General features: G+C 44.4%; 1 protein-coding gene across 1 annotated transcript in view; it reads right to left on the bottom strand.

Moving 5' to 3' along the window:
* Positions 1 to 1,456: 1,456 nt before the first annotated feature.
* The window catches only part of LOC147624122 (uncharacterized), a 57,409-nt gene continuing 34,436 nt past the window's right edge, over positions 1,457 to 24,429 (bottom strand). The window contains exon 10 of the mRNA XM_086820784.1: positions 1,457 to 1,975. Within this exon, the coding sequence (XP_086676910.1) occupies positions 1,613 to 1,975 (363 nt within the window). The 3' untranslated portion in view covers positions 1,457 to 1,612. The remainder of the gene's footprint in view (positions 1,976 to 24,429) is intronic.

Below are 24,429 nucleotides of genomic sequence, written 5' to 3'. Positions count from 1 at the left end.
GATAAATAATTATGCAAAAAACCTAAAATTTTACCTAGACTAAAGATTTTTTCATTATCGTGTACATAGATTTAATTGAATCAATTAAATGAACATCTTATTAGTTCTAAGGCTTAGAATTGACCTAGAATGAAGAATTCAATTAATCTTTTAAAAAATAAATATTCTTTGGACATACCCTTCGAAACAAAATATTAATTAATTATGCTACCTTAGGTTTAATTTATTAATTTGATCTTAGGTTTAAATTTATGTCTTAAGGATAAACCTTTAAATTTAGAGAAATTGAATACTCTAAAATTATGAAGTTGAACCTTGGATAATTAAGATGGAGATTATTTACATTGAAGGATGCATTAATCTTTTTAAACCTAATTGTGTACCCTGAGAATACACAAAAAATGTGTATATAGTGCACATAGATATGTTGACTCCCTTCATAGGAAACTTATTTACAAGGATATAATTCAAGTAAAGATCAATGTTTTGTAATAAAACATATTTTCATGAAACTCCCAAGGTCTAGAGAGAAATTGGGATTCAAATTACAAAGAGAAGATGGCTTGACGTGACTAAAGACAGCCCTAAATCAATTAAAAATTACTTAGTATAATTTCTAGAATTCTTTTTTAGTTTTAATACAAGAAATTCTGGAGAGAATTGAATTTTACAAGCAACTTCTAGTGAGTGGACAAAAAAAGACCTCTTGTGTAAGAAAGATTAAGTATAAGATTTAGTTTATATATATATATATATGTATGCACACACACATACATATAACACGTGCACGCATGCACACAACCTTCGTATCAAAATCTTTCATATTATAATCATTCTCTTAAATTGAAATGTTAAGTTCCTGTGTATCCAAAGTTTCAACAGACAAAGTATATTTTCACAAAATTACCGAACCTAGGAGGAACAGTCATAGGTTAACCCCCCCAAATCAATATGCAATGACCTACTGGGTAATATTTGACCCACAGCATGTGAAGGTTATTAAAGCCCCTTCCAAACGCAAGGCTACTCAGAAAACACTTCTTCCCATGTGAACAACTATATCGTCAACAGTGAACAAACACGGGGTAATTTCAGTACTTCTGCTCAACAAGACAAGCATCTTTATAATCTCAATTCAAGACTTCAAGAAGGGTCTGGAGCAGCAAAACAAGTTTCTTACTCACCTATGGCATGTATGTATCTCTCAACTCTTGCCCCCAAACCAAATAGAAACGGCAAGACTAAAATCGATTGGTATTCTAAAAACTTCACAAGAGAGATCCTTATAAAACAATCCCAAACTTTTTGAAAAAAGCCTTCGATGCATATAAACAAAAAACCCACACCCCGTTAGCGTCACTTGCTATCACAATCCTACCAGGTGCATGTTAACTCACTAGAACAGCACAAATTTTGTGCGCTGTGAGAGCAAAAACAAAGATGGCCATCAAGGGAATTTCACAATGGAAAGTAATACCTCAATAGAACAGCCTATCAACATTGCCCCGTGGCTTTAGCCCTATGAACCCACTGCAGAGATGCACCAGCTGTGCAAAATTCTAGCTCTCTCAAAGATGACATGTATTCAAACTCAAACAACATTGTCGCTCTCCTAGCTAGCAGTCACATCATCATCACCACTAAGATACTCTACCACTCCTGGAAACTCTTTCTCACTCTCATGACCCTTGGAATCCTCCCCAAGAACATTTCCATCAATATCATCATCAGCCATAAAGTCTTCTTCGACCTCTTCCTCTTCTTCTTGAGTAACTTTGGCTCTGCGATAAGAACCTTCCCTACGGACTTTCTCATCATCCTCTCTCCCAACGGCTTCCAGCCCAGAATTTGCTGCATTTCTGCGGTTGACCCATCTTTCAATCTCTGCTTCAACATTTGCAAGATGTCGCTCAGTCACTTCTTTCTGATATTTAGTAAGTTCTTCCCTTCGCCTGTTCTTCCACTCCAAAAAATCCTGTAAATCAAAAAATTTGAGAAATCTTCAAAAAATTATTAAAAAATCATTCTTGTTTTTGAGATTAAAAGAATGCTTATAGAATGTGTACAATAGACACATCCTACAATACATGCCAAAGTTCAGGGTATTTCTCAATCTTAACAAAACAAAGTGCAATCTTGATTAACTCCATGCACAGTATATACCACGGGCTATGACATCCCCACTCACGTCATCAGCACCCAAGAATTGGTGCAGGTTCACGTGTAAAGATGTGTCACCATAGTAGACAATTTCTACAACTTCTCCCAATTGTCACCATAGTAGACAATTTCTACAACTTCTCCCAAGATGGACAGACTCAACCATGACGAAGGCTACAACTAAAGAGCACACATGCACACAAACAAGCACACGCACACCCTACCTGGTTGGATAGGAAAAAATAATATAAACCAGCTGGCTACAACTTGGATGAAGAATTCAAAAGATTACCTACTTACATCATTAGTGTGAGCCATAGGTCCATATATATGTACAAAGCTATCCATCCTGGTGATCAAAATTTTCAGCTCAAGAAGAACTCAGCCATGGTGTTTTGTAACTAGAGCTAATCCAGCATAGTTAGTTAACGCTGGGATTAGGAGATTGCAGGCACATGCAAAGGGCTAAGGTTCAGAATTAATAAAACTAGACTGCCAGCTATATATAGCAGGTTAACTATTTATAGCACCAGTTGTCACTATATACGTGATGCCTTGTGTTATTATTGGGTAGTCAGGTGCACTTGATGGGTATGTGCCTAGTTCACAGTTTCTACTCTTGCCATGGACACTTGTTAACCACTCCGTTGGTTAACATGGTTTCGCCCACCCAACCTGTTGTAAGGTGCTTTGCCATTTTACCCGCACGAGCGAGCACTTAATTTTTCTAAGACACCGCTAGAAAATATAAAGGGGCACTTAACGTTTCTAAGACGACGCTAGAAGATATAAAGGGGGCTTACCCTTCGCTTAATGTAAAATAGGGAAAGTATACAAAATTAGTATACATGGTTGATTAAGACAAGTAATAGTGACCAAACCATTTTTAAGTTTAGTCGGCCTAGTGTGAAAACTAGTCACTTGTATATAAATCATTAAAAAGCAATACACGATCAATCCCTTGCAAATAGTTTGCTTGTGAGCTCTCCTTCTTCCCTCTTCTTGCTTGCTTGTATGCTTTTGCTCAAAGGATGCATGCTTGAGTACATTTGATTGAAGGTTTCTCTTTTCGATTAGCTTCTTCTTTCCCTCCTCTTTGTGAGAGAGAACCGTCACGAAGGATCTTCTCTTCTTACCTCCATCTAGTCATTGAGAGCTCTCCCTTCACCCCTTTGGCATAGGAGCATTCCATGTCACAACGGAGTGAGGACACGACGGACGAGCTAGCACGCCCACACGGGAAGCTGCAAATTGTGACTCTAAAGCAAGACCCAACGATACATGCTTTGGCAAGGCTAAGGTAAGCTCTTGAGTTCAATATATTTGGCACCACTACTGAGGACTCGCCTAGAGCTTAGCTCCATTTTTCCGTTCATTCCAAGCTATTGGGATCACCCAATAATGCCCAATGTTGATTAGGGATTACTCCCCGAAAAACATATGGTTTTGGAGCTTGGATATGTTTGTTTGTTAATTTTGATTTTGATTTTGATTTGGACTTTATTTTGCATTACATTCTATTTCATCTATCGGTAGAAAGAAACCATGATTTTTTGGTGATCTACATGAAATTGGAACCCAAGAGCGTTAGATTTCATTGCTTTGATCCAAGAATTAGCTTAGCAATTCTGATTAGGAGTGGAATCTGTATTGAGCTCCATTAAGTTAAATTAGAATTAAGTTATCTATTGTTCATGCATTTCATATTTCTTCATCAATTATTCATGCATTGTTGAATTAGTATTGTAGAAGCATGCAATATCATCTAAAAACAATCAGAAAACACTTAATTAGTTGAATCACAACAATTAATGATGATTAGGAATATTAACATCACCCCATCAAGTCTAAAAAATCACAAAAACCGACAAAAACCAGCTCTCGCGTAGGAGACGTTGTCCCTAATCCCACGCAAAGAGACATTATGGACACGTGAGACAGGAGCCGTAAGCATGGACATTTGAGCCATGAGCCTAGAGACGTGAGCCATGAGGACATGTGAACCTGCAAACGTGAGCTTAGAGGTAGGTATACCTCATATAGTACGAACCAATTATAATACCCATAAAAACCCGTATGGACACACCTACCCATGTCCTTGGAGGATATTCTTGTCATACAGTCTATGCCAGCCACAAATTCAAAGAAAAATTCTCATCCTTCACAATAATTGGAGAATTAACTACACTTATTACTCAAAAAGTTTAAACCAATCCTATCATAAGCCTTGTTCTTGGATTTCCGTGCCCCGAATAGACCTATTTCATAACAGCAAAGTACGTGACCCAAGTTCATACACAAAAAGAGGTGAGCCTGCACACATGAACCTGAACACGTGAGCCAAAGAACGTGAACCAACATGCGTGAGCCTCGACACATAAGCCTAGAAGAGACGTAAGTCTAGAGGCATGAGCCAAGAAACGTGAATCTTCAAAAGTGAGCCTACAGACATGAGTCTAGAGGTGTGGCCTTAAGACACATGAGCCTAGTGTCAGGTAGGGATTTCTATCCAAAACCCCCGAGGGATAGGATTTCTATCCAAGACCCTGGGAGCTTTGTATAGAAATCCCAACCTCACACCTAGTAGCACCCTTTTTTAAAAAAAAACAAAAAACAAAAAACCTTTTTTGAAACCATTCTTTGACCTGATCTATAAACACTAGAAACCTTTGATGCGAACCTAATTTGAACTTAATGTTGGAAAGACAATACAATCAATTGCAACACATCAAACAAACCCACCAAGTCTTTGGTCCCAACAAACGATCAGCACTCTGTTAGCACTCAACAGAGTGCTCCCTTGTTAAGAAGGTTAGACCCCTTCAGATCCACCTCAAGGGAGAAGCTCTGGAAAGAAATGAGCCAACAAAACATAGACACGAGAGGAGAAACAATGGAACACCTCGAAATAGGAGTCACCACAATCCTTTCAACTCCAGATTCACCAATTGGCTCTGTAAACGCCCTAAATTTAATGAAGAAGACATTCAACCACCCTATCTTTAGGCGTCGCTCCAATGAAGGAGCGGGAGCAAGACCTAGACGCTCAACGTTCGCTCCCACAGCAAGCGGTCCAACCATGTCCGATGCCACAATGTTTCAAACGTTCAGTGTTTATCCCAACACCGTGACCAGCAAGTATCCGAACAACAACAATTACAACAAACGAGACATGTCCCTTTTGCCGTACCATTCTCCCATACCACCAGAGACAAGTGTTCCACAATACACCCAACAGCAAGCACAGAAAACATAATGAGGAGTCGTCATGCTCTACACAGGAGCCCACCATAGAACTACCTTCACCACAGAACCAAGTTCCAGTTCTTCTCCATTTGAACGAGGAACAGCACACGCGAGGAAGGATAAAGAGCCAATATGAGACACTATCTCATCACAAAGGGATTCACAAGGGCATTTACAAAATGTATCCTCAACCGCGTGAGCTTGCAGCATCAAGACTAGGCTAGCAGACGACAAGTGCCAATGGAAACCCCACATCCCAACCCCATAGGGCATGAGATCTTGTAACCTAAAACAGAGGGTCGTACGAAACCACCTTACGTTTCACCGCCACATGAATGCATATGTAGAAGACATACATAGGATGTCGTTTGAAATGGGAAGGGGGGTTGCGACCAACATATCATCTAGAGGCTCTGAGTTTGGGTAAAACCAAGCCAATCCACATATCAAGGATGGTGACCAAATTTAATGAAACTTGTAGCATGTGCAAAGCTCGGACCGTGTGACACCACAACGAAGCCTTCTTTAAACCTGAGTTTAGTGAGTCTTTAGCAATCCTTTAAAACAGCATACATGAATCTGAAAGAGATGTAGTATAGAGGACACTAGATGGGGTCCCAAATTACCCACTGACGGGCCCCCCTCTGCAAGCAAGAGTATTTGCTTTATTTCTTCTTCTGGAGAACTGTATACAAGCTGAACTGTGTCCACAAGACTGAGCGGACAAACTAACTCCTTGACCACCAAATGCAAGGACAAAGCAACCAAACGCAGAGTAGAACTGTGCATAAGTTGTAGGCGACTGTGAAGCTATCTTCGAAGAGGATACACCGGCCAGAGACTGAGGGTTGGTGTGTTGGATACTCCTGAAGAGACCGAGCTTCTTTGTCTTGGGCTAAAAGCACAAGAGTGGCTGTAACTATGCAAAGGCTGGAGCCTATCCACACCTACTTGACTGACTTTGCTTGATAATCTCTGATTTTGGGGACTGAAAGTGGCATGCCTTTTTATATGGCTACAGAGTGCTGGTCAGCTGCCTTAATATGCTGTCGGCCTGCAGATAAGCCCATGACTTGAATTAAATAGCATTTAATGCTCTCTTTGCTCGTCGGTTGCTAGCCGACTGTTGCATAATCTGGCCGACAACACCCTAGCATTGGCCAACTGCTGTCCATGCCCTAGATGTCCTGGCCGACAGTTTTCCTAACCCCCAATAGGCTGCCGACTGGTCTTATATGCATGGCTAGGGGTATTAGCCCACCGTTGGGGCTGGGCTTAGCATTGGCTCCAACTACATGAGTTCAACTAATGCTTCTATGATGCATACTATTGCCATGGCTGACATCTACATGCACCTATATGATGAACACTTGCTGAATTCTCCACAAGAGGTGAAGAGGACTGACCTAACAATGACCTCTATGCCTGGGAGACTGACCTACATAGTTTGTGCTTGACATGTCCCCGACTAGGGCTCACAAAGGGGTCATGGCATACGACAAAATATCCTAACAGGTACTACTTCTGTACATGATTCTTGCGTTGTTGATAAGGCAGTCACCGTGTACCAAAGTGCATGGGTGCACGTGACATTGCCTAGTGCTTAGCTTGGCGACAAGTTCATAGCTTCGAGATAGTCCACCAATGACTGCCGATACTCAAGGAAGAATTCTTCATCTAGCCAAACGGCTTCATGGGTCCCTTGATCTTTGAACTTAGTATAAAATTGGCGAAGACGTCGTCCAAAACCATGCTTCCAACGGTGTAGAAGAATCTCCTCAAGCTCTATCACTTCTACTTCATCAACCATTTATGGTTGTTGCTCTTCTGGATCATTCTGCAAAGAAGGTCCAATACAAGGCCTTAACTAAGAGACGTGGAAGACATTCTGCATCGTCCAACTCTGGGGCAATCTAAGTTGCATGGTGACATTGCTTATCTTCTTGATGATGGGAAAAGGACCAAAACTTCTCAATGACAACTTTGGAAAGTGCTTGCCCACTTGCTTGAGTCTTTGCTTCATGATCTTAAATATACCTATTCACCTTCTTTGAATTGACGTCTCTACGTGACTTGTTTGCATGTCTGGTGTAAGCCTCCAGAGCTTTGGTAAGACGCTCTTTGACTAACTTAATGGGCTCAAAAAGTTTGTCGTCTTGTTGGCTTTCAAGGAAGGAGAGATCATCCTCATGAGAACGAATGAAAATCTTCGACCAAAGACTACCTCATACAGAGTTCTACCACCACTGGATGAATGTGTGTCATTGAGAATCGCATGTACCAATGGGAAATGAAGCTCCCACTTCGACTGTTGATCATGGCTGTACGCTTTAAGCACATCAAAAGCCAACTGATTGTAAATCTCGGTTTGGCCATCAGTCTTGGGATGGAATGCCCTAGACAATTGCAATTTGGTACCAAAGTTGTAGAACAGAGCTCGCCAGAAGTGAGATGTAAACTTTGGATCCCGGTCTGAAGTAATGATCCGTGGCAAACCACAAACTGGATACTAATGTCAGAGAAAGAGTCCAGCTATATCTTCTGCTGTGGCCATCTGCTTGCATGGTATAAGCATACAAAATTTACTGAATCTGTCAACTATCGTCATACATTGAGTATTCCGAGATCCAGTAGATGCGAGAAGAGGTCCAACAAAATCCATCGGATTGTCGTGAAACTAACCTTCAGGAACGGGCAATGGCTGAAGCAACCCTGCCTGTTTGGTATGAGATAATTTAACTTTTGGTATGAGATACTTTCACTTTTTGACATACGGAACATGCGGAAACATAGTTGTACACATCCTTGCACATCTTCGGCCAATAAAACGATCTTTCTAACTTCTCCAAGGTACTGTTGATCCCGCGATGACCAGATGGGCATCATGGAGGAGTGCCGGTCTTTTCTCCCTAAGAACATAGAGTCGACCCTTGTAAAAGAGCCAACCATCCTGAATGGTACAGTACCCTGATTCTAAATAAAAAGCCATATTATAAGGAGTTCCAAATTCTTGACAATCTATATACTGTGTCTTCATGCTAGACTCCTGTACTATCTCCTACCGGATCTACTCTTCTTTGGTGTGACAATCAAAGTTGCATCGCCATCGCCAAGAACCCTATGTTTCATGCTCGTACGAGAAACACATTGAGATTCAATATCACTATGTTCATGAACGGGTTCTTGCTGGAGATTTGCGTTTGGAGTATTGTCCTTCAACAGAGAATGGAGTAGATTTGTTCACCAAGCCAGTTTCTCAGGCTTCCTTGGCTCCTCATCTTCGGTTTCTCAACGTTTGTTCAGCATCTGGTGCTAAGAGGGAGTGTTAGCACATTCATCCCGAGTTTCTGCTCATATTTGGAGTCCCCTTTTGGTCCCTTTTCATGGCCCTTGGTTGTGTGTTGGCCACCCTATTTTTCTGGCAATTTTCCCAAATCGGGTACTTCATGTCCAGTCGAATAGCTTCATTTGTCTAGTTAGCCAGCTCTAGCCCTCTTTACCTATAAATAGGTGGGATTGCCTCCCTCTTTTTTCATAGTCTAGTCTTCCTTTTGTGTCCCTCACTTATGAGACTATTTATGTCTCTTACTTGGGACGGTTTCATTGCAGTATACTCAACATAGTTGCTTCATAATTCTCTCTCTTGCACTCTCTCAACAAACTAGTGCTTGTATGCTTCCGCTCTGTGCACTCTTTCACCTTGTTCATGGGCACTTTTGACTGTCTTTTTGTCTTGGGTACGAAAAGAGAGCGCACACTGTGGCACGGCTCATCCTCCTCTTCTTCAAGTTCAGGTTCAACTGTGTGGGCTCTTAATTTCCCATTCATCCAGTCGGATAAGTCTCTCCAAAGTTGAAAATTTCCTTGTAAAAGAGAACTTATAGGGACTCGGACTTCCGAGGATAAGAAGGCTTTGAGGCCTGCTATGTCCCCAGGGTGATATTCACGCTTACTTAGCTCGTACTCACTCGGAGGTGGGCTTGGACCTAGCAATGTGTAGGGGATGTACACTGATGCTTTCCTAGGAGATGGTGCCTCTAATGGAGTCAAAACGAAGTCATCACATATCACATCAAAGAAAATATTATGGTGATTGTGATGACCCAAGGAAGGCCAACTTTCACCTCCCACTGAGTCCTCCTTCATTGCATCTAGCAATGTGGAATTTGGTTGGGTTGGTTCAAGAGGCAGAGTCACCGGAATTAGCTCTTTTTGTGGCCTCTTGAGAATTGTTACGGTCCTGGTTATTGGTTCTATGATTGGATCTCGGATGGAGTCGGGGATCAGCTCAAGCAGGGTCAATGGTTCTTACTTGGCCATTTGCTCAAGTACTAGCTCTAGTTCAACTTGCACCTTTCTCACAAGCTCTTGGGCTTGCTTCATTCTCTCTTTCTCCAACACCAGGTTGGGATACTCTGTGTTTCTTTGGAAGGTTTTCGTAGTTAATCGGTTTTTTCTCCTTGGGAAGAGGGGGTTTGAGCGGGAGATCGCTGGTTGTCTCCGCAAGGGAGGAAACTTCAAAGCTATTGTTCGAATAACTTTCAATTGTCTCACTGTCGTTGCTCTTGACAACTGATCGTGCATTGAGTTTCCGCGAGCTCTTCTTCTTATGGACCTTTGGGCCTGGTTCGTTAGCCTCTGGGACGTGTGTCACTGGCTCTTGGGTTGCTGCCTTCGAGGTCAAAGCTTGAGCTTTCTTCTTCTTTGTTGCTTGGATGTATCCTTGGCAATTGTCCTTGAGTTGGTTTATGGCATTAAGGAGCATTGTATGAAGAAGTCCTTGTTGTACAATAAACAAGTTAAGGCTTGTCGATGTGGCTGATGCTCCAGCCACGTGATTGTCACTTTGTTGGGACAATCCTTGAAAGTATTTCGAATCCACACTTGTAACATGTGCCTCCGTATGGATTGACATTAGGGTTTGGCACTGGATTCAAGGATGGAGTTGGGGCACTAGATGCGATGGTTTTGTGAAGACACTCGGCAATATGGTGCAGGCCCTTGCAATGGAACAATAAAGAGGTGGCGTGCGTGCCATATTGTTGAGGTTCTTGGCTCTTTGTTGCACCATGGTCTTGAACAGAGAGGTGTAGTCAATGGTTGGGGGTTTCATTGGGAATCCATATGAATATATTGCTCATATGACTCATAGCTCTTCTATTATGGACTGAGTGAGTCGGTTGGCAAAGTCATCGAGTACGGTTGTACTGATGCAGTTCCAAGAGGAATCGGTTGATATGGCAATTGGGGAAGTCTATACATACCTCTTGGTGCGGGGTTTTGATATGTAGTCCCTGGAGCTTTTGCCTATCGAGAAGCATTTGGTATGGATGGTAAGGCTAGTGGTTGCTTTGGTGATAGGTTGTGGTGTTGGGTTTCCTTGGTACCAACAATGAGCTGTCATGATTTTGTGGAATTGTCTATGACCACTGCCGTGGCCCCATTGTAAGCCACAGTCCGGGATATGTCAGGCACGAGCTAGGTAAGTCTTTCCTCAGCCATAGAATGTCAACAAGTTTGCCACCTGAAGAGAATCATTGATGAATGTAGAAGTTAGCATAGAGTTTGCATTAGGTCATGGTCAGCATTGCATAGCATGCATGTGAACCTTCCCTTAGTCTTTATAACCTTTAGGCATAGCATTTTACCCTAGTCGATAGCTTTATAGCCCAGTCGGCAGCATTATATTCAGCATTATTAACTAATTTCACAAGTCATGTAGCATTAGTAGACCAACCGACCTACTTCAGCCAGCCAACCAGCCCTGCGCTTAAATATAAATACCTAGCGTTGCATTCCAGCATTCATTCATTCAAGCATTCTAGTATTCAGCAAGCAGATCTTCAAGTGATCATCTCCAACTAGATAACGCAGCTTCATATCTTGCAGACACGCATCCTACTCAGCCTGCCTTCATGGCCTTCATCCCTTGCTTATTCAGCCTGCATACCAGCCATTATCGTTTGCATATTCACAGCCTAGAAACAGTCCCAATTCAGCCTACTCCCAGCCTCAGTCTTGCAGCCTTCCTACAGCCCCTTGGAAGAGTGCATTGGCGTCGAGATTGGTCATCATTGGTGCTTCTACGAATGTGCAGTCAACCTTGTTCTTGGTCTTCCGAAAGTCTTGCGTTTGGCGTAGCTACAGCCCCAAAGTCAGTCCTACAATCATTCTCTTCGAAGAAAAGCAAATACTCCTAGCAATAGGAGGGGGCCCTTCAATGGGTAATTTGGGACCCAATAAGGTGTACAGATCTCTCTCTCTCTCTCTCATCTCATAAAGTTTGAAGTGATTAAGTGGATTGCTAAAGATTAAGCAAACTTAGGATACAAAAGGCGGTGTGAGACTTCGTGTGAGAGGATCCTTCATCTACGCATAATTCCGCTGCATGTTACATGGTCGATGACGCTTTGGATGATGTTTCCCCTATCTCTTGGTTCGGGTGGACAATTTCTACAACCTTGTCTTGCAAGTTGTTCATGAGGTCTATTGCCTCGCGGCAACACTCATCAAAGATGTAGTGTCTAGAACTGTAGAGATGGCCGTGCTGCCTCTTGCTCTTAAGACCGATTGTAAATCGATTGATGAGCTATAAGCCATCCAATCTTTCGCGAGGGGTGCTACATCTCATGTGGAGATACTTGGTTCTAGTAATATAGTCCCGCATGTTTTCTCCCTCCTCTTGCTTGAGGCTATAGATCTGTGCAATAGGGTCCATCTGGCTTTACTAGGCAAGAATCCCACAATGAAAGTGTCTCTCAATACCTTGTAGTTGGCCTTTTCAAGTGGGTTTCGTGGCCTAAACCATTGGCCTACTTTGCCTTCAAAGCAAAGTCCAAATTAACAGATCTTGGTGGGATCATCAATTCGTCCCATGACCTCACAAATTTGATCGAACTTGGGATCTCCAATTTTGTCATGTGCACCTATGCACTGTGGTACACGGTGACAAACTGGCTCATCAACAATGCAAGAATCATGCATAGAAGTAGTACTTGTTAGGATATTTTGGCGTATGCCGTGTCCCCTTTGTGAGCCCTAGACCGGGACATGTTAGGCACGAGCTACTTAGGTCACACTCCCAGCCATAGAGATCAGTGTTAGGTCAGTCCTCTTAACCTAGCAAGTGTTCATCATATAGGTGCATATATGTTACGGCTGCGACCACACACCATAAGTCTAAACCGCAAGTGTATATGCCGCACTTCGTACTTTAAATGAATAGTCATTTTGGGATCTCAAGGGGTGTAAACGGAAGGTCGTGCCTGTCTGAATCTCGCGACCATGTAACTATTTTAAAGGCTATACGCCTGTGTATTCGCAAGCAACCAATCAATCAACACTTCATGCGATAATCTAACAGTCTCTGTTAGTGAAGCATTAATCATGTCACACTGTGTATAATCAGTTCTGTATTAATTTATCAGTAAAACTGTCTTTTCAACAAATGTTGTATGCTAAGAGGGTAATCATTCTCGTATTACTGCACTGGTGTTTAAGTGCGTGATACACTTGGCGACCACGATATTCTCTTGATGATGCGGTTGCATGCGCATGCGTTCGCAAGGACCTCTTGATTTGGTGGTTCCTATTACTGGGCGGCCGCGGCGTCGTCCTTCGGAGGATGATGGCGATGATGGGCGGATAATTCTCATTCTTCTTCGCAATTGCCGGGGCAGATGGAACTCCCAGCATCAATTCCCAACAGCGCAGCCGTTCCCGCCCCCTCCCCGTGTTCCGCAGACGGAGAGGCGGTCGCTAACTCCTCCTAGTTCACCAACTACGGCGGTTGGACAACTGTTCTCGGGACTGACACAGCAACCACTAGTAGTTCCCCCAGCACAGCAGATGGCCCACCCCCATGGACAGATTAAGTATGCAAAGTTTCGGGGCAAGTCTTCTGAGGATTGGGATGCTCACATCCGACAGTTTGAGAAGATATATAATCTCAATGTGCCGCCCCCATTGGATCAATTATATATGGAGTCCGTGTTCGAGTCCAGTCTGAGTGGGAAGGCTTCCAAATGGTTGGCGGAATACCCAAGTGGATCATTTTCAGACTTTTGATGCGGTGCAAACGACGTTCTTGCGGCGATTTCACGTAGAAAAGACCATCGCCTAGAATTTGGAAAAGCTATGTACGCTTAAGCAGGGAAAGCGCACAGTGGAGGATTATGCGACTCGTTTTCGGGTCATGTTGCAGCGGGTTCCTCAAAATCAACATCCAACACAGGAGGTGCTCAATGACTATTTTCTCAAAGGCTTGTCTAAGGATCTCCGTACAGCCTTGGCGACTGTGGATACGGTTGCCACAGCGCTGCCAGATGTGATTGCGAGGGAAATCTTGGCCGAAGAATCCCTGGAGGACGAAGACCCAACAGGCGGAAATCCAAAAAGAAGCCAGGAAAAAGCTCATCTCGTGGAAAGAAGCACATTACCTCTGAAGATTCGGATGAGGAGAGTCCAGATGGAGATTCTTCTGACAGTGGTAGCGAAGATTCGGATGTCGAACCGGTGAAAGTGACCATAAGACCCACAAGGGCGGGAAGGTCAGTAAGACGGTGTCAGGAGAATCCTCGGCTGCTAAGTCGTTGAAAGAGGTCTGATGCTCAACGCGCCGCAATCCAGGTCATCCTGCTATGGAGTGTGCACTAAATGAGAAATGGTGTGCCATCTGTACTTCTAATTCTCATAATACAAGTGATTGCTATTATAATGGGAGGGGCCAACGAGCTAGAGGCTCCACTCAATGGAAGGATAAAGAGGAAAAAGATCCTGCGATGACATTTGCTCAAACAGCGGGAAGCTCAGATGCTTATGGCAACTCCAGTGAAGGCCGGGGTCGAGGAGGAGGCTGTGGTCGTGATCGTGGTCGTGGTGGTGGTCGTGGTCGTGGTCGTGGTGGCCGAGACGGAGATCGTCCTACATCTGTTTGTTCTGCACAGAGGAAGGGCATTGGTGATCGTAGTGCCCAGAGGCACAGGAAGGCAGAAAGAAAAGAAAAGGCAGTAGGGAAGCAACCAAGTGTGTCTATGGTTCAAATTGAGTCCCTTGATGAGCAGGGAGATCCAAAAGTTTTCGTGGTAACTCACTCTTGAAAGAAGAGTCGGCCTCAACTTAAAGTAGCAGAACATGCTAGCATTGATTGGCCAGCACAAGAACAAGTGCGGCACCAAGTTACATCTTGGGTAAAGGAGCAAGCATCCAAAACTGAAGTTGAGAAAACCCCAAATGCAGTTCATTTTCGGAAAGTGTAACAGTGATTGCGGACTCTTCCGAGTTTTTCAAAAGAAGTCCGCAAGTAAGGAAGAATCGACATTGCCTCAACAGCAACGGCAGCAATCAGAAGGAAATGACTCAGATGAACTCTTGCAAGCACCACTTCAGATTAAGTTGGGACAATTGCTAAAGCTACTTCCAAATTTTCAATATGGTGTCCCCCGCAATGGCTGTGGTTGAAACTCAGGAAGAACCAAACCCTGATGTCCCAGTGACAGACATGCATTCTGAAGATTTCGGTGGTTTATCATGGAACTATCATTGATCAAGTTCTAATTGATGGTGGTGTGGGTGTCAATATTGCGACGCAGTTGGCTTGTGAGAAGATGGATTGGTTGGATAGCAAACCGATCCCATTTTTGGTGCGGATGGCTGACCAGCGCCGAGTTCGTGCTCTTGGCATTTCGAAAGGAATAGTGATTGAAGTTGCGGGAATTCCGTTTGTGATGTCTTTTGTGGTCCACAGTATGGAAGACTCCAATCAAGAATACAATCTTTTGTTGGGCCGTGCATGGTTGCGGCAAGCCAAGGTGCGGCACAATTGGGAACACAATCAGATGACAGTTCGACAGGGTCGAAAAAAAGTGAAGTTCTCATTACGGGAGCGCCATCAGCAGAGCAGTGCAGTCTGGCCTGTGATTGTGGAAACATTAAATATGGCTGAAGGCTTGGATGAAGACGAAGAGGAGCAATTTTTGCGGGCTAATGCGGATTTGGTTCCACTCTGTGTCGTGGATGTAGCATGCATTTCCGCGGAATATGCGGCGGTGCGGATGGTGGCTCCCATGATGGTCGCTCCCATGCCGGAGAAGATTCTTGGGAGACCATTTCTTGGTGCAGATGGTCATTCGCCAGATGTTGATCTGAAAGATATTTTGGAACAAGAAAGAGCTTTTGAGGGGCAAATGACCAAAGTTACCAGAGACCAAGAAGATGCTCTGGAGACAGTCTTTCTAGGAAAAGATAAAGAATCAAAACCAGTGAAAGTCAGTAGTTTGCTAGATGATAAGTTTCGGGAGGCTCTGGTGGATCTTTTGACAGAATTTATGGATGTCTTTGCATGGGACTACTCAAACATGAAAGGCCTAGATCCTAAGTTTTATCCGCATCGCATCCATTTGAAGCCGGATGCAATTATTTCCAGACAACAGAGATACAGAATGAATCCGCAAGTTGCTAAGGAGGTTAAAGATGAGTTGGATTGTCTCCTACAGGTTCATTGCTCCAATAGAGAATCCGGTGTGGATTTCTCTGATTGTGATCGTGCCCAAGAAGAATAAGAAGATACACATCTGTGTAGATTACAGGAAACTTAATGCGGCTACTGTTCCGGATCCTTTTCCCTTGCCATACATGGATACCATCTTTGGATGATGTGGTAGGCCATGAGATGTATTCATTTCTTGATGGGTTTAGTGGCTACAATCAGATTCGGATGGCACCAGAAGACCAAGCTAAGACGGCATTCATCACAGCTTGGGGCGTGTTTGTGTGTACAGTGATGTGGTTTGGCTTGAGGAATGCTCCGAGTACCTTTCAACGAAATACGCATGAAATTTTTGGGCCATTCTTAACAGCATTCATGCACGTCTTTCCGGATGATCTCAGTGTGTTCGGGACATGTGTTTAGCATTTGGAACATCTGCGCGATTGTGTTTTCAGAAATGCCGGGAGGTATCTTTCAATTTAAATCCATTGAAGTGTGCCTTTGCGGTTCGGAGTGGAAAGTTACTGGGGCACATTATATCACAAGAAGGCATTGTTGTGGATCCCGATAAGGTGGCAACTGTGATGCAAGCTCCAGCACCTGTAAATCCGAAGGAGTGTATGCGGTTTATGGGCCAAATTCGGTGGCATGGGCGACACTTGCGGTTTCTGGTGCATTTGGCAATTTCGCTAAATGTGGTGGCTCATGTGGACCGCAAAGAATTTTGTTGGATAGAAGAATGTGATTTGGCATATCGCGGGTTGAAGCTACAACTATCCCGTGCACTAGTTACGATGCCGCCAGTTTGGGGAAGGATTTTCATGTCTTTCTAGATGCTTCGGATATAGCAATTGGCACTATGTTAATGCAGGAGCAGAGTGCTGGTTGGTTCCGACCTCTTTATCATGCAAGCCGCAGATTATCTTCCGCCAGGAAGAATTATTCAACAACAGAGCGAGAGTACTTAGGCATGATCTATTCAGGGGAGAATATTTTATTTCCATGTGGACCATTCTGGCATTATCTTCTGGGGAGAATGTTTTATTTCCATGTGGACCATTTTGCGTTGCTTTATCTGGTGCGACAGCAGAATTTAACCAAAAGATTGGCAAGGTGGATGTTGTTACTGCAGGAGTTTGACCTTGAAGTCATTCATCGACCAGGATCTCAACACGTAGTAGCAGATTATCTTTCGAGACTGGATTCGCGAGAACGAGCTACAAGAGTGGATGACGAGTTTCTCGATGCATCACTTTTTGCTGTTTCAAATGAAGCGGATGCAATTCCTGATGCGGTTCTCCACTTTCCCTGCTTTGGACATGGTACGAGAAAATGTTTTGTTTTCTGTCTACAGGTGCTATGCCAACTCATTTGACAAAGGATCAAAGGAGGCGGCTCGCATTGCGGAGTCGTTCCTTTGAAGTCTGCATTGGAGAATTCTACTACCGCAATGTTGACGATGTGCTGTTGCAGTGTGTACTACCGCAAGATCAGGAGGCCGTGTTGCGGAAGTGCATTGCGGAGTCTTGGGAGGGTATTTTTCGGGGAAGATTAATGCAGGCAAAGTGTTGCAAGCTGGCTTGTGGTGGCCAACAGTTTATTTTGATGCGCAGCAGTTCGTGCAGAAATGCGATGTGCCAGAGGATGGGCCAGCCATCATAGAGAGTCCGCATGCCCTTACACCAGATATTGCCACTTGAGCCTTTTCAGAAGTGGGGTTTGGATTTCATTGGGCCTTTTAAACCCGCAGTGGCGAAGACAAGAAACCGGTATATTCTGACAGCAACAGATTACTGCAGCAAGTGGGTGGAAGCTTGAGCGTTGCGAGACCGTGAAGCAAGACTAACCGAACAGCTGGTAGTGAAAGCCAAACACAAGGCCAAAGAGGATCGATTGTAGGTAGAGCTCGAAGCGAAGGCAAACCACGAGCGACAGGCCCGAGAAGACTTGATGGACTTTCAACAAACTCTCCGGTTTCTGGTAACTTCTTTCCACCCTTCTCAATCCTCCACAACCCCAACACTTTCCAAGATCACAGATCCCCAAGACAAAGTCCATCTGGTGGTTCCACACCTCACAGGTGATGCACTCACTTGGTGGCAACTTCGGTCCCGTTTTCACACAGATGCTTACCCTGGCTTGCAGGAACATGATTGGGATACCTTTGTGTTCGATCTGAAGACCAGGTTTCTACCTCCACAGTACATGACAAATCTTGAAGATGAGTTCTACAAACTCACCCAGAACGGTTTCCTTGTGCTCACTGAATCCAACAAAGTGATCACATCAGCTCAACAGTTGGGGAAGTCCGAGGGGGAGAAGCTAAAGCAATTCATTCGGGGATTGGATCTAAACATTCGATTCCCCGTTCGAAATTTTGAATCTCAAACTTATGACAGGGCTTTGACCCTTGCATAGAATCATGAGATGATTTTTAGTGGAGGCAAGCCCAAGACCGCTCGAGTCACCCCCAAACCTCTGCAGCAGACACAAACCACCCAGCAGAACCAGGCTTCTAACCAACAAGCCGGTAAGGGGGCTCCCAACAACAAGGACCAAAAGAAGAAGGGCTAGACTAGCACTCGGAAGGAGCGACAAGAAGGATGGCCCTTGAAGAAAAGGTCAAGGAGGGTATTAACGGAGGACTCTTACAGTCAATTGAGAAGGAGCACTACTTCAAAGAGAACCGTTGTTTTTTCTGCCACCACACGGGACATGCAAGGAAGAATTGTACCAAATGGCAAGCGGAAAAAGGCAAACAACCAGCCTCTACAGTGGCTACCGTCACAGCTTTACCACCCCCTCCACCCCCGCCATCCACCACCAATGTTGTTCAGCTTTTGCCTACTTTGAATGATGTAACCGAAGTGGTATTCGATGATAATCATGAGGGCGGAGTTGAGGAGCGTCAGAGACAGAGATATGCGGATTGTGTCATGGAACATTCAGGGTTCACACGAGTCTCAATGCTTTCAGAGACGAGGCGTCCTCAGAGGCGAGCTTCGGAGAGCCATAGTTGGGAGACGCATAGACATATTATTCCTCCAAGAGCATCACTTTTCAGAGGGGCGCACCTGCCGATGCGAGAAGATTCTTCCAGGTAGGAGTCACTTTCTAGTGCCCAACATTCAGCCCCTCGGGACGCAAGGAGGTGTGTGTGTTTCTGTTAGTGAGGAGCTTTTGCCAGCAATGACTAGCATTGGAGTTATAGTCCATGGGCAAGTACAAGGGATTACCATTTTGATCGGAGAGGATAGCATTGGCTTCCTCAATGTTTATTCCGGACAGCCTCATTTAGGACCCCGAGATATGCAGTAGGATAGAGAAGATATGGATGGGATTGGACTTCACCTCGGCTCTATTGCGTGCACATTGGAAGTGGGCCTAGGGGAGATCACCAGTTCTTTCGCAGGAGGCAGCCTAGAGCTGATTTGAGGGCTTCCGAGAGTAGGAGAGGAGTTTGAGGAGTTTAGCCTCTTTACAACGGCTTCAGGAGAGGTCCCCCGATAGCCAGTTGATCAAGAGTCAGCTTGCTATCGCCCGTACGGAGATTAGATCCATCGAGGAGAGGAGGGTGGATTAGAGGTATCATGCCAGGGCCTCATTCTGGACTCAGGCCGGTGACAAAGTCACAACGGATTTCCTTGATATAGTCGGCCCCCACAAGAGGAGAGACGACATTCGCAGGTTGCGTGGCCATGATGGAGCTAATGTTTCAGATCTCTCTCCCCCCCCCCCCCCCACGTGCAAGCCATCACCATGGACTTCTTTCGGTCTCCTCACAGGTGCCCCATTATCTCCACATGCAATGGATGTGCGCGAGAGGGTTTGGCGGCACATGAGAAAGGTGGTTTTCCCTTCTCTCAGATGCTTCTTATTGACACCTTTCAATCCTGAGGAGTTGGCAAGAGGCACTAATGGCACTTCCAAGGGGCAAATGCCCGAGAACGGACTGGCTTCCAGTTTCTTTCTTTCTTCATCATTGGGACATCATGGAGGGCGGCCTTCGAGCTGCCTTCAATGAGATTATGGTTACAGGTGCCATGCCAGAGAGGCTCTCAGAGGGCTTGATTCACTTGATTTCCAAGGAGGGTGGTGACAGATTGGAGATCCGGCAATGAAGACCCATCACTATTCTAGGGACAACATATAAGAGCTTGGCCAAGGCCATCAGCAAGAGACTTCAACCTTTCCTCCCAGACTTGATCCACGACACTCAGACAGGCTTTGTTCCATATGATACGGTACGGAAAAATACGGTATGGTATTTTTTTAAAAAATCTAATATTACGGTATCGTACGGTCTTTTAAAAAAATACTTACAAACTTTAGTATTTTTAATTTCAAAGAGAAGACAAGTTGTCACATGACTCAAACCAAAATTCCATTAAAACCAAGTTGAAAACATGCATAGATGTTAGGCTAAAGCCTAAGTCATACAATGCGAGGCGCTCTAGGCGCATGTAGCTGTAGTAGTAGGTACAAAAAGTGGTCCACAAAAAAGGTTAGAGGGTTGGGGCTAGAATCTAGATGGAGAAGTGATCACTATCAAAATCAGCCCTCTCGCTAGGATCATCTCCATCAAAAAAGTGCTTATCGGAGCGCTTACACAAGTCACCCTCGCTAAGGATGTTGCCCTTGTCATCAAACTCGGGCTCTCTAAGATCCTATGACAAGGCAATCGGAGCATCCTCATTTGCAAGAGCAGAGGAAGAACTAACGGAACCTCATCATGTGTTTTAAAAAAATTAGTTATGAACTTAGGTCATTCCAATTTCGAGATATAGAGGAAGGGAAGCATCATATCACATAGGAAATCTCAAACAGCCATGGACAAGCAAAAACAAGACCATCACTACAAAAAAAAATGCAAAAAAAAAATGAAAAAAAATCCGTACAGTATCGTACTGCACGGTATTCCGTACGATATGCTATCATACAAAGACAACTATGCCCCCCAATATGGCTAGGCATGTTTACTAGACATGATATTCTCGTGGCGGTCCACGGAGCAGATGAGCGAAGTGGTCTGCTCACTTTACTCAAAGACATAGAACCAAGACCACATAAGTCTGCATGAACAAGAGCAAGTGACGTCAAAGATCTATGTGTCGCCTCTTTCGGAAACGCGGCTCAGTGTTGCTTCCCTTGTAAACAAGAAGAACAAACAGAAGATGGAGCCTTGATGGTCGGTAAACCCTCAACCAACCCATCCTTTGAAGCTGATTCTAGAAGCTGATAGCTCAAATGGCTAAACCAAGCATGCTAAAGAGCTGAAGAAAAAACAAAAGAAAGCAAGGCGGCCAACTTATACAAACCACTATCTTGGACTCCCTGAGCCAAGATGCTACCAATCTCCTTATCACAAATGGTAATCTGATAATGAGAGGAGATCACCTCCGCACCCTAAGCTGTAAGAGCACTCACTGACAAAAGGTTAAATGCCAATCCGGAATGTACAGAACATCAGAGAGGTACCTCTTGTCCTCGGAGGAGCGGAAGATGGGGATGGTGCCATGTCCATGAACTGGCACGAAAGAAGAATCACCGAAAGTGATCTCGCTTGTCCTGGCAGTAAAGTCCTTGAACCAATCTCGATGAGGTGTCATGTGAGTAGTAGCACCGCTATCCACAATCCACGACCGCGACTGAGAAGTCACAAGAGCAAGTACACGACGAGTACCTGCTAATAGAAAAATACCATCAACCTTATTGGTCTAAGTCACCGCTGTAGAGGAAGAGTTCTTTGCTTCTTCATCCAGCTTCTTCTTGTGACATTGGGGCGATTTATGACCCTTCTTGCCACAATAATGACACTCAATGTCCTTGTTTTTAGAAGATCTGTTTTTGTCTCTGTCTTTATCCTTGTCGTTATCCTTGGAGTTCTTGTCCGAACCCCCTTTTCCTTTTCTGTTGATTCTTCCCTTTATCTTGTGCAGCCAAAGCTCCATCAAAACCACCAAAGGTGCCAGTCCGCTGCTCAAAGCGAGACTCAATCTCCATAATGGAGGGGAGAGAAGCTAAATAGCCATATCCTCTGTAGAGATATCCTTGCCACAAACAGCAAGCTCGTCTCAGAGATCTTTCATCTTCGAGATGAAAGCAAAATAAAGATGGAAAGGCAAAAACTGACAAATTCATAAGCGGCTTTTCCAAAGTGAAAATCCAACCCGGAGACTTAATCTCGTAAAGACCTGCAAATGCCTTCTAAACTTCATGTGCAGCATCTGTTGTACGCACATGAGAGAACGGAATCTTGACAATTCAACATCAAAAAAGAGAAAACACGATGATCATTTGCCCGCCAAATATCAATCTGTGCCTGAGTCACACCAATAGAAGCAAGGGTGGGAGGGGTGACACTAGCAAGTGTAACAAGCCAATCCCAGAGATCCACTCCAAGCAAGGCTGATTTCACCTTCACCTTCCACAAAGTGTAGTTGGAGCCATCCAACTTTGCAGACTCAGAGAACATATGAAGAGTAGTCAGGGCAGCCATCATAAAAGCTTGGGCTCAATCTCAGAAGAAAAATGCACAATCTCGGAAGAAGTGTCCACCACAGGTACCAGATGCCACCAATCCTAAAATCAGAACACCATCAACTGCAAGAAACACCTTTAGAGGAGAAAACAGAGCAGCCGACAGGAGTGTAGGGGGGTCTCAAAGGTGAAACCGGCGATGGAAGACCACGGGCTGCAGTGAAGAAGAGCCGGGAAGAAGCCAGCCGACCAGCAGCCAATCTGAGAAGAAAACGCAGAGATGGAGGTGCTGAAAACTGAGGAGAATCTGGGGCAGCAGAGTCGCTCTGAACCTACAGCGATGATACCATGAAAGAGTGCACAAAGCGGAAGCATACAAGCACTAGAGTGTGCTGAGAGAGAGTGCAAGAGAGAGAGAAATATGAAGCAACTATGCTGAATATAATGCAATGAAACAGTCCCAACCACGAGACATAAATAGTCTCATAAGTGAGGGATACAAAAGGAAGACTAGACTATGAAAAAAGAGGGCGGCAAGCCCACCTATTTATAGGTAAAGAGGGCTGGCCAACTGGACAAATGAAGTACCCAACCTGGGAAAAATGCCAAAAAAATATAGAGAAATAGGGGCTTTTCTTCCGGCTGTAGATACTATAGCTATGATTCTTTTTATTAGTAGAACAAGCGCATCTTTTCTACAAAAGAGGTGTTGGATCTTGCAAGGTAAACAAGAAAACTGCTTCTAGTATCAGTTTTGTCTGTGTGACTGCCCCACATACCCTCACTCTCGTTGAGGAGGTTACACTTGCAGAGTTTCTTAAAAAAGATGTTGATATCATCCACACGGAAGGCAAAACAAGATCAAACCCCTTAAAACCCACGAGTACATGTCTTGTCAGATTCCTTGTCCCCATAGCAGGAACCACCACCATCACCGCTACAGCTTGGCCGCCAATAATAGAGAGAGAGAGAGAGAAGGCATGCATGTCCCACACTGTACTATCATCAAGCACATGCACAACGGTTTACAATATTCTTGACGTCAATGTGGTAGTCAAGCTTTTGCAGGTTCAGATAGAGGCCGGCTTCCCCATCCTGTTCCCCAACAAAAACCCAAGTCTCTCCGCCAAACCGCTAGCTCTTTCCAACCACCAGGCCACAACCCGAGAAAGCACCAAGGCTACCCTGCCACCGACAAGTAGCTATCGGCGAGACGATACTCTCATCCAGCCGCTTACCGTCATTCCACCAAGTAACAAGCAATAACACCAACATCCGCGTCTCCTTCACAACCCGGTAAGTACAAGTAACCACTTCACCCTCCTTTTACTGCTTGCTTTGGCTCCCCACTAGGTGGATAGAGCGCTCCCCTCGGAGGGTAGAGCTGGTACAGTTGGGATTGTTTGCAGGCACATTGTCAGATAGCCCAATTGCCAGACCATCCATAAACCCCAGAGACAATCCCGCTACCACCAAAACCAAATCAGCTTCCACTTAAAGCCAGACCCTTGCAAGTTTCCAATTTGCAATCAATCCTCTTCACTCACATCCCTTCACCACCAGCACTTAGGCACATAGGACCAGACCGTCCTTCCTACCTTGTGGTCCATCCGGCACCCATTCATGCACTCATGCCTACAACCAATCGCACCCATGATCTACAGCACACCTTATCAAGGCACTCCAACACCGGATCCCACTCTTGCGCATAACATCCGTACCCCATGCCAACACTTTGCATGATCCTGTTGTCTTGACTTCTTCATTAAGTCTTGTTCTTGCTCATCGAAATATTGATCCTACAGTTGGGTGTTGAGCTTGCCTGCACCCCTTTTATTTGGTTTCTCTAATCTGTGCTTAGGACATCTTGGTTGGACACATGATGGCAAAGACTGGCATTGAAAATCAAAGAGGATTTAATTTGTAAAGACGAACAGCTCGCGGAGCTGGGCTGTAGAAACTACAATAAAAGCAAGGCATCTATGTTGGTGACTTCTTGCCCATTGCATCTCGTTGGTCTCTGTATTTTTGAAATCCTTTAGAAAGGCCTTACTTTG

The sequence above is a fragment of the Cibotium barometz genome, chromosome 26 (assembly GCF_041138505.1).
Source record: "Cibotium barometz isolate CiBa-2024 chromosome 26, ASM4113850v1, whole genome shotgun sequence".
In the NCBI taxonomy this organism is placed as follows: domain Eukaryota; kingdom Viridiplantae; phylum Streptophyta; class Polypodiopsida; order Cyatheales; family Cibotiaceae; genus Cibotium; species Cibotium barometz.
Note: the sequence above shows the minus strand (reverse complement) of the source record. Positions and strands in the feature narration are given on the sequence as shown.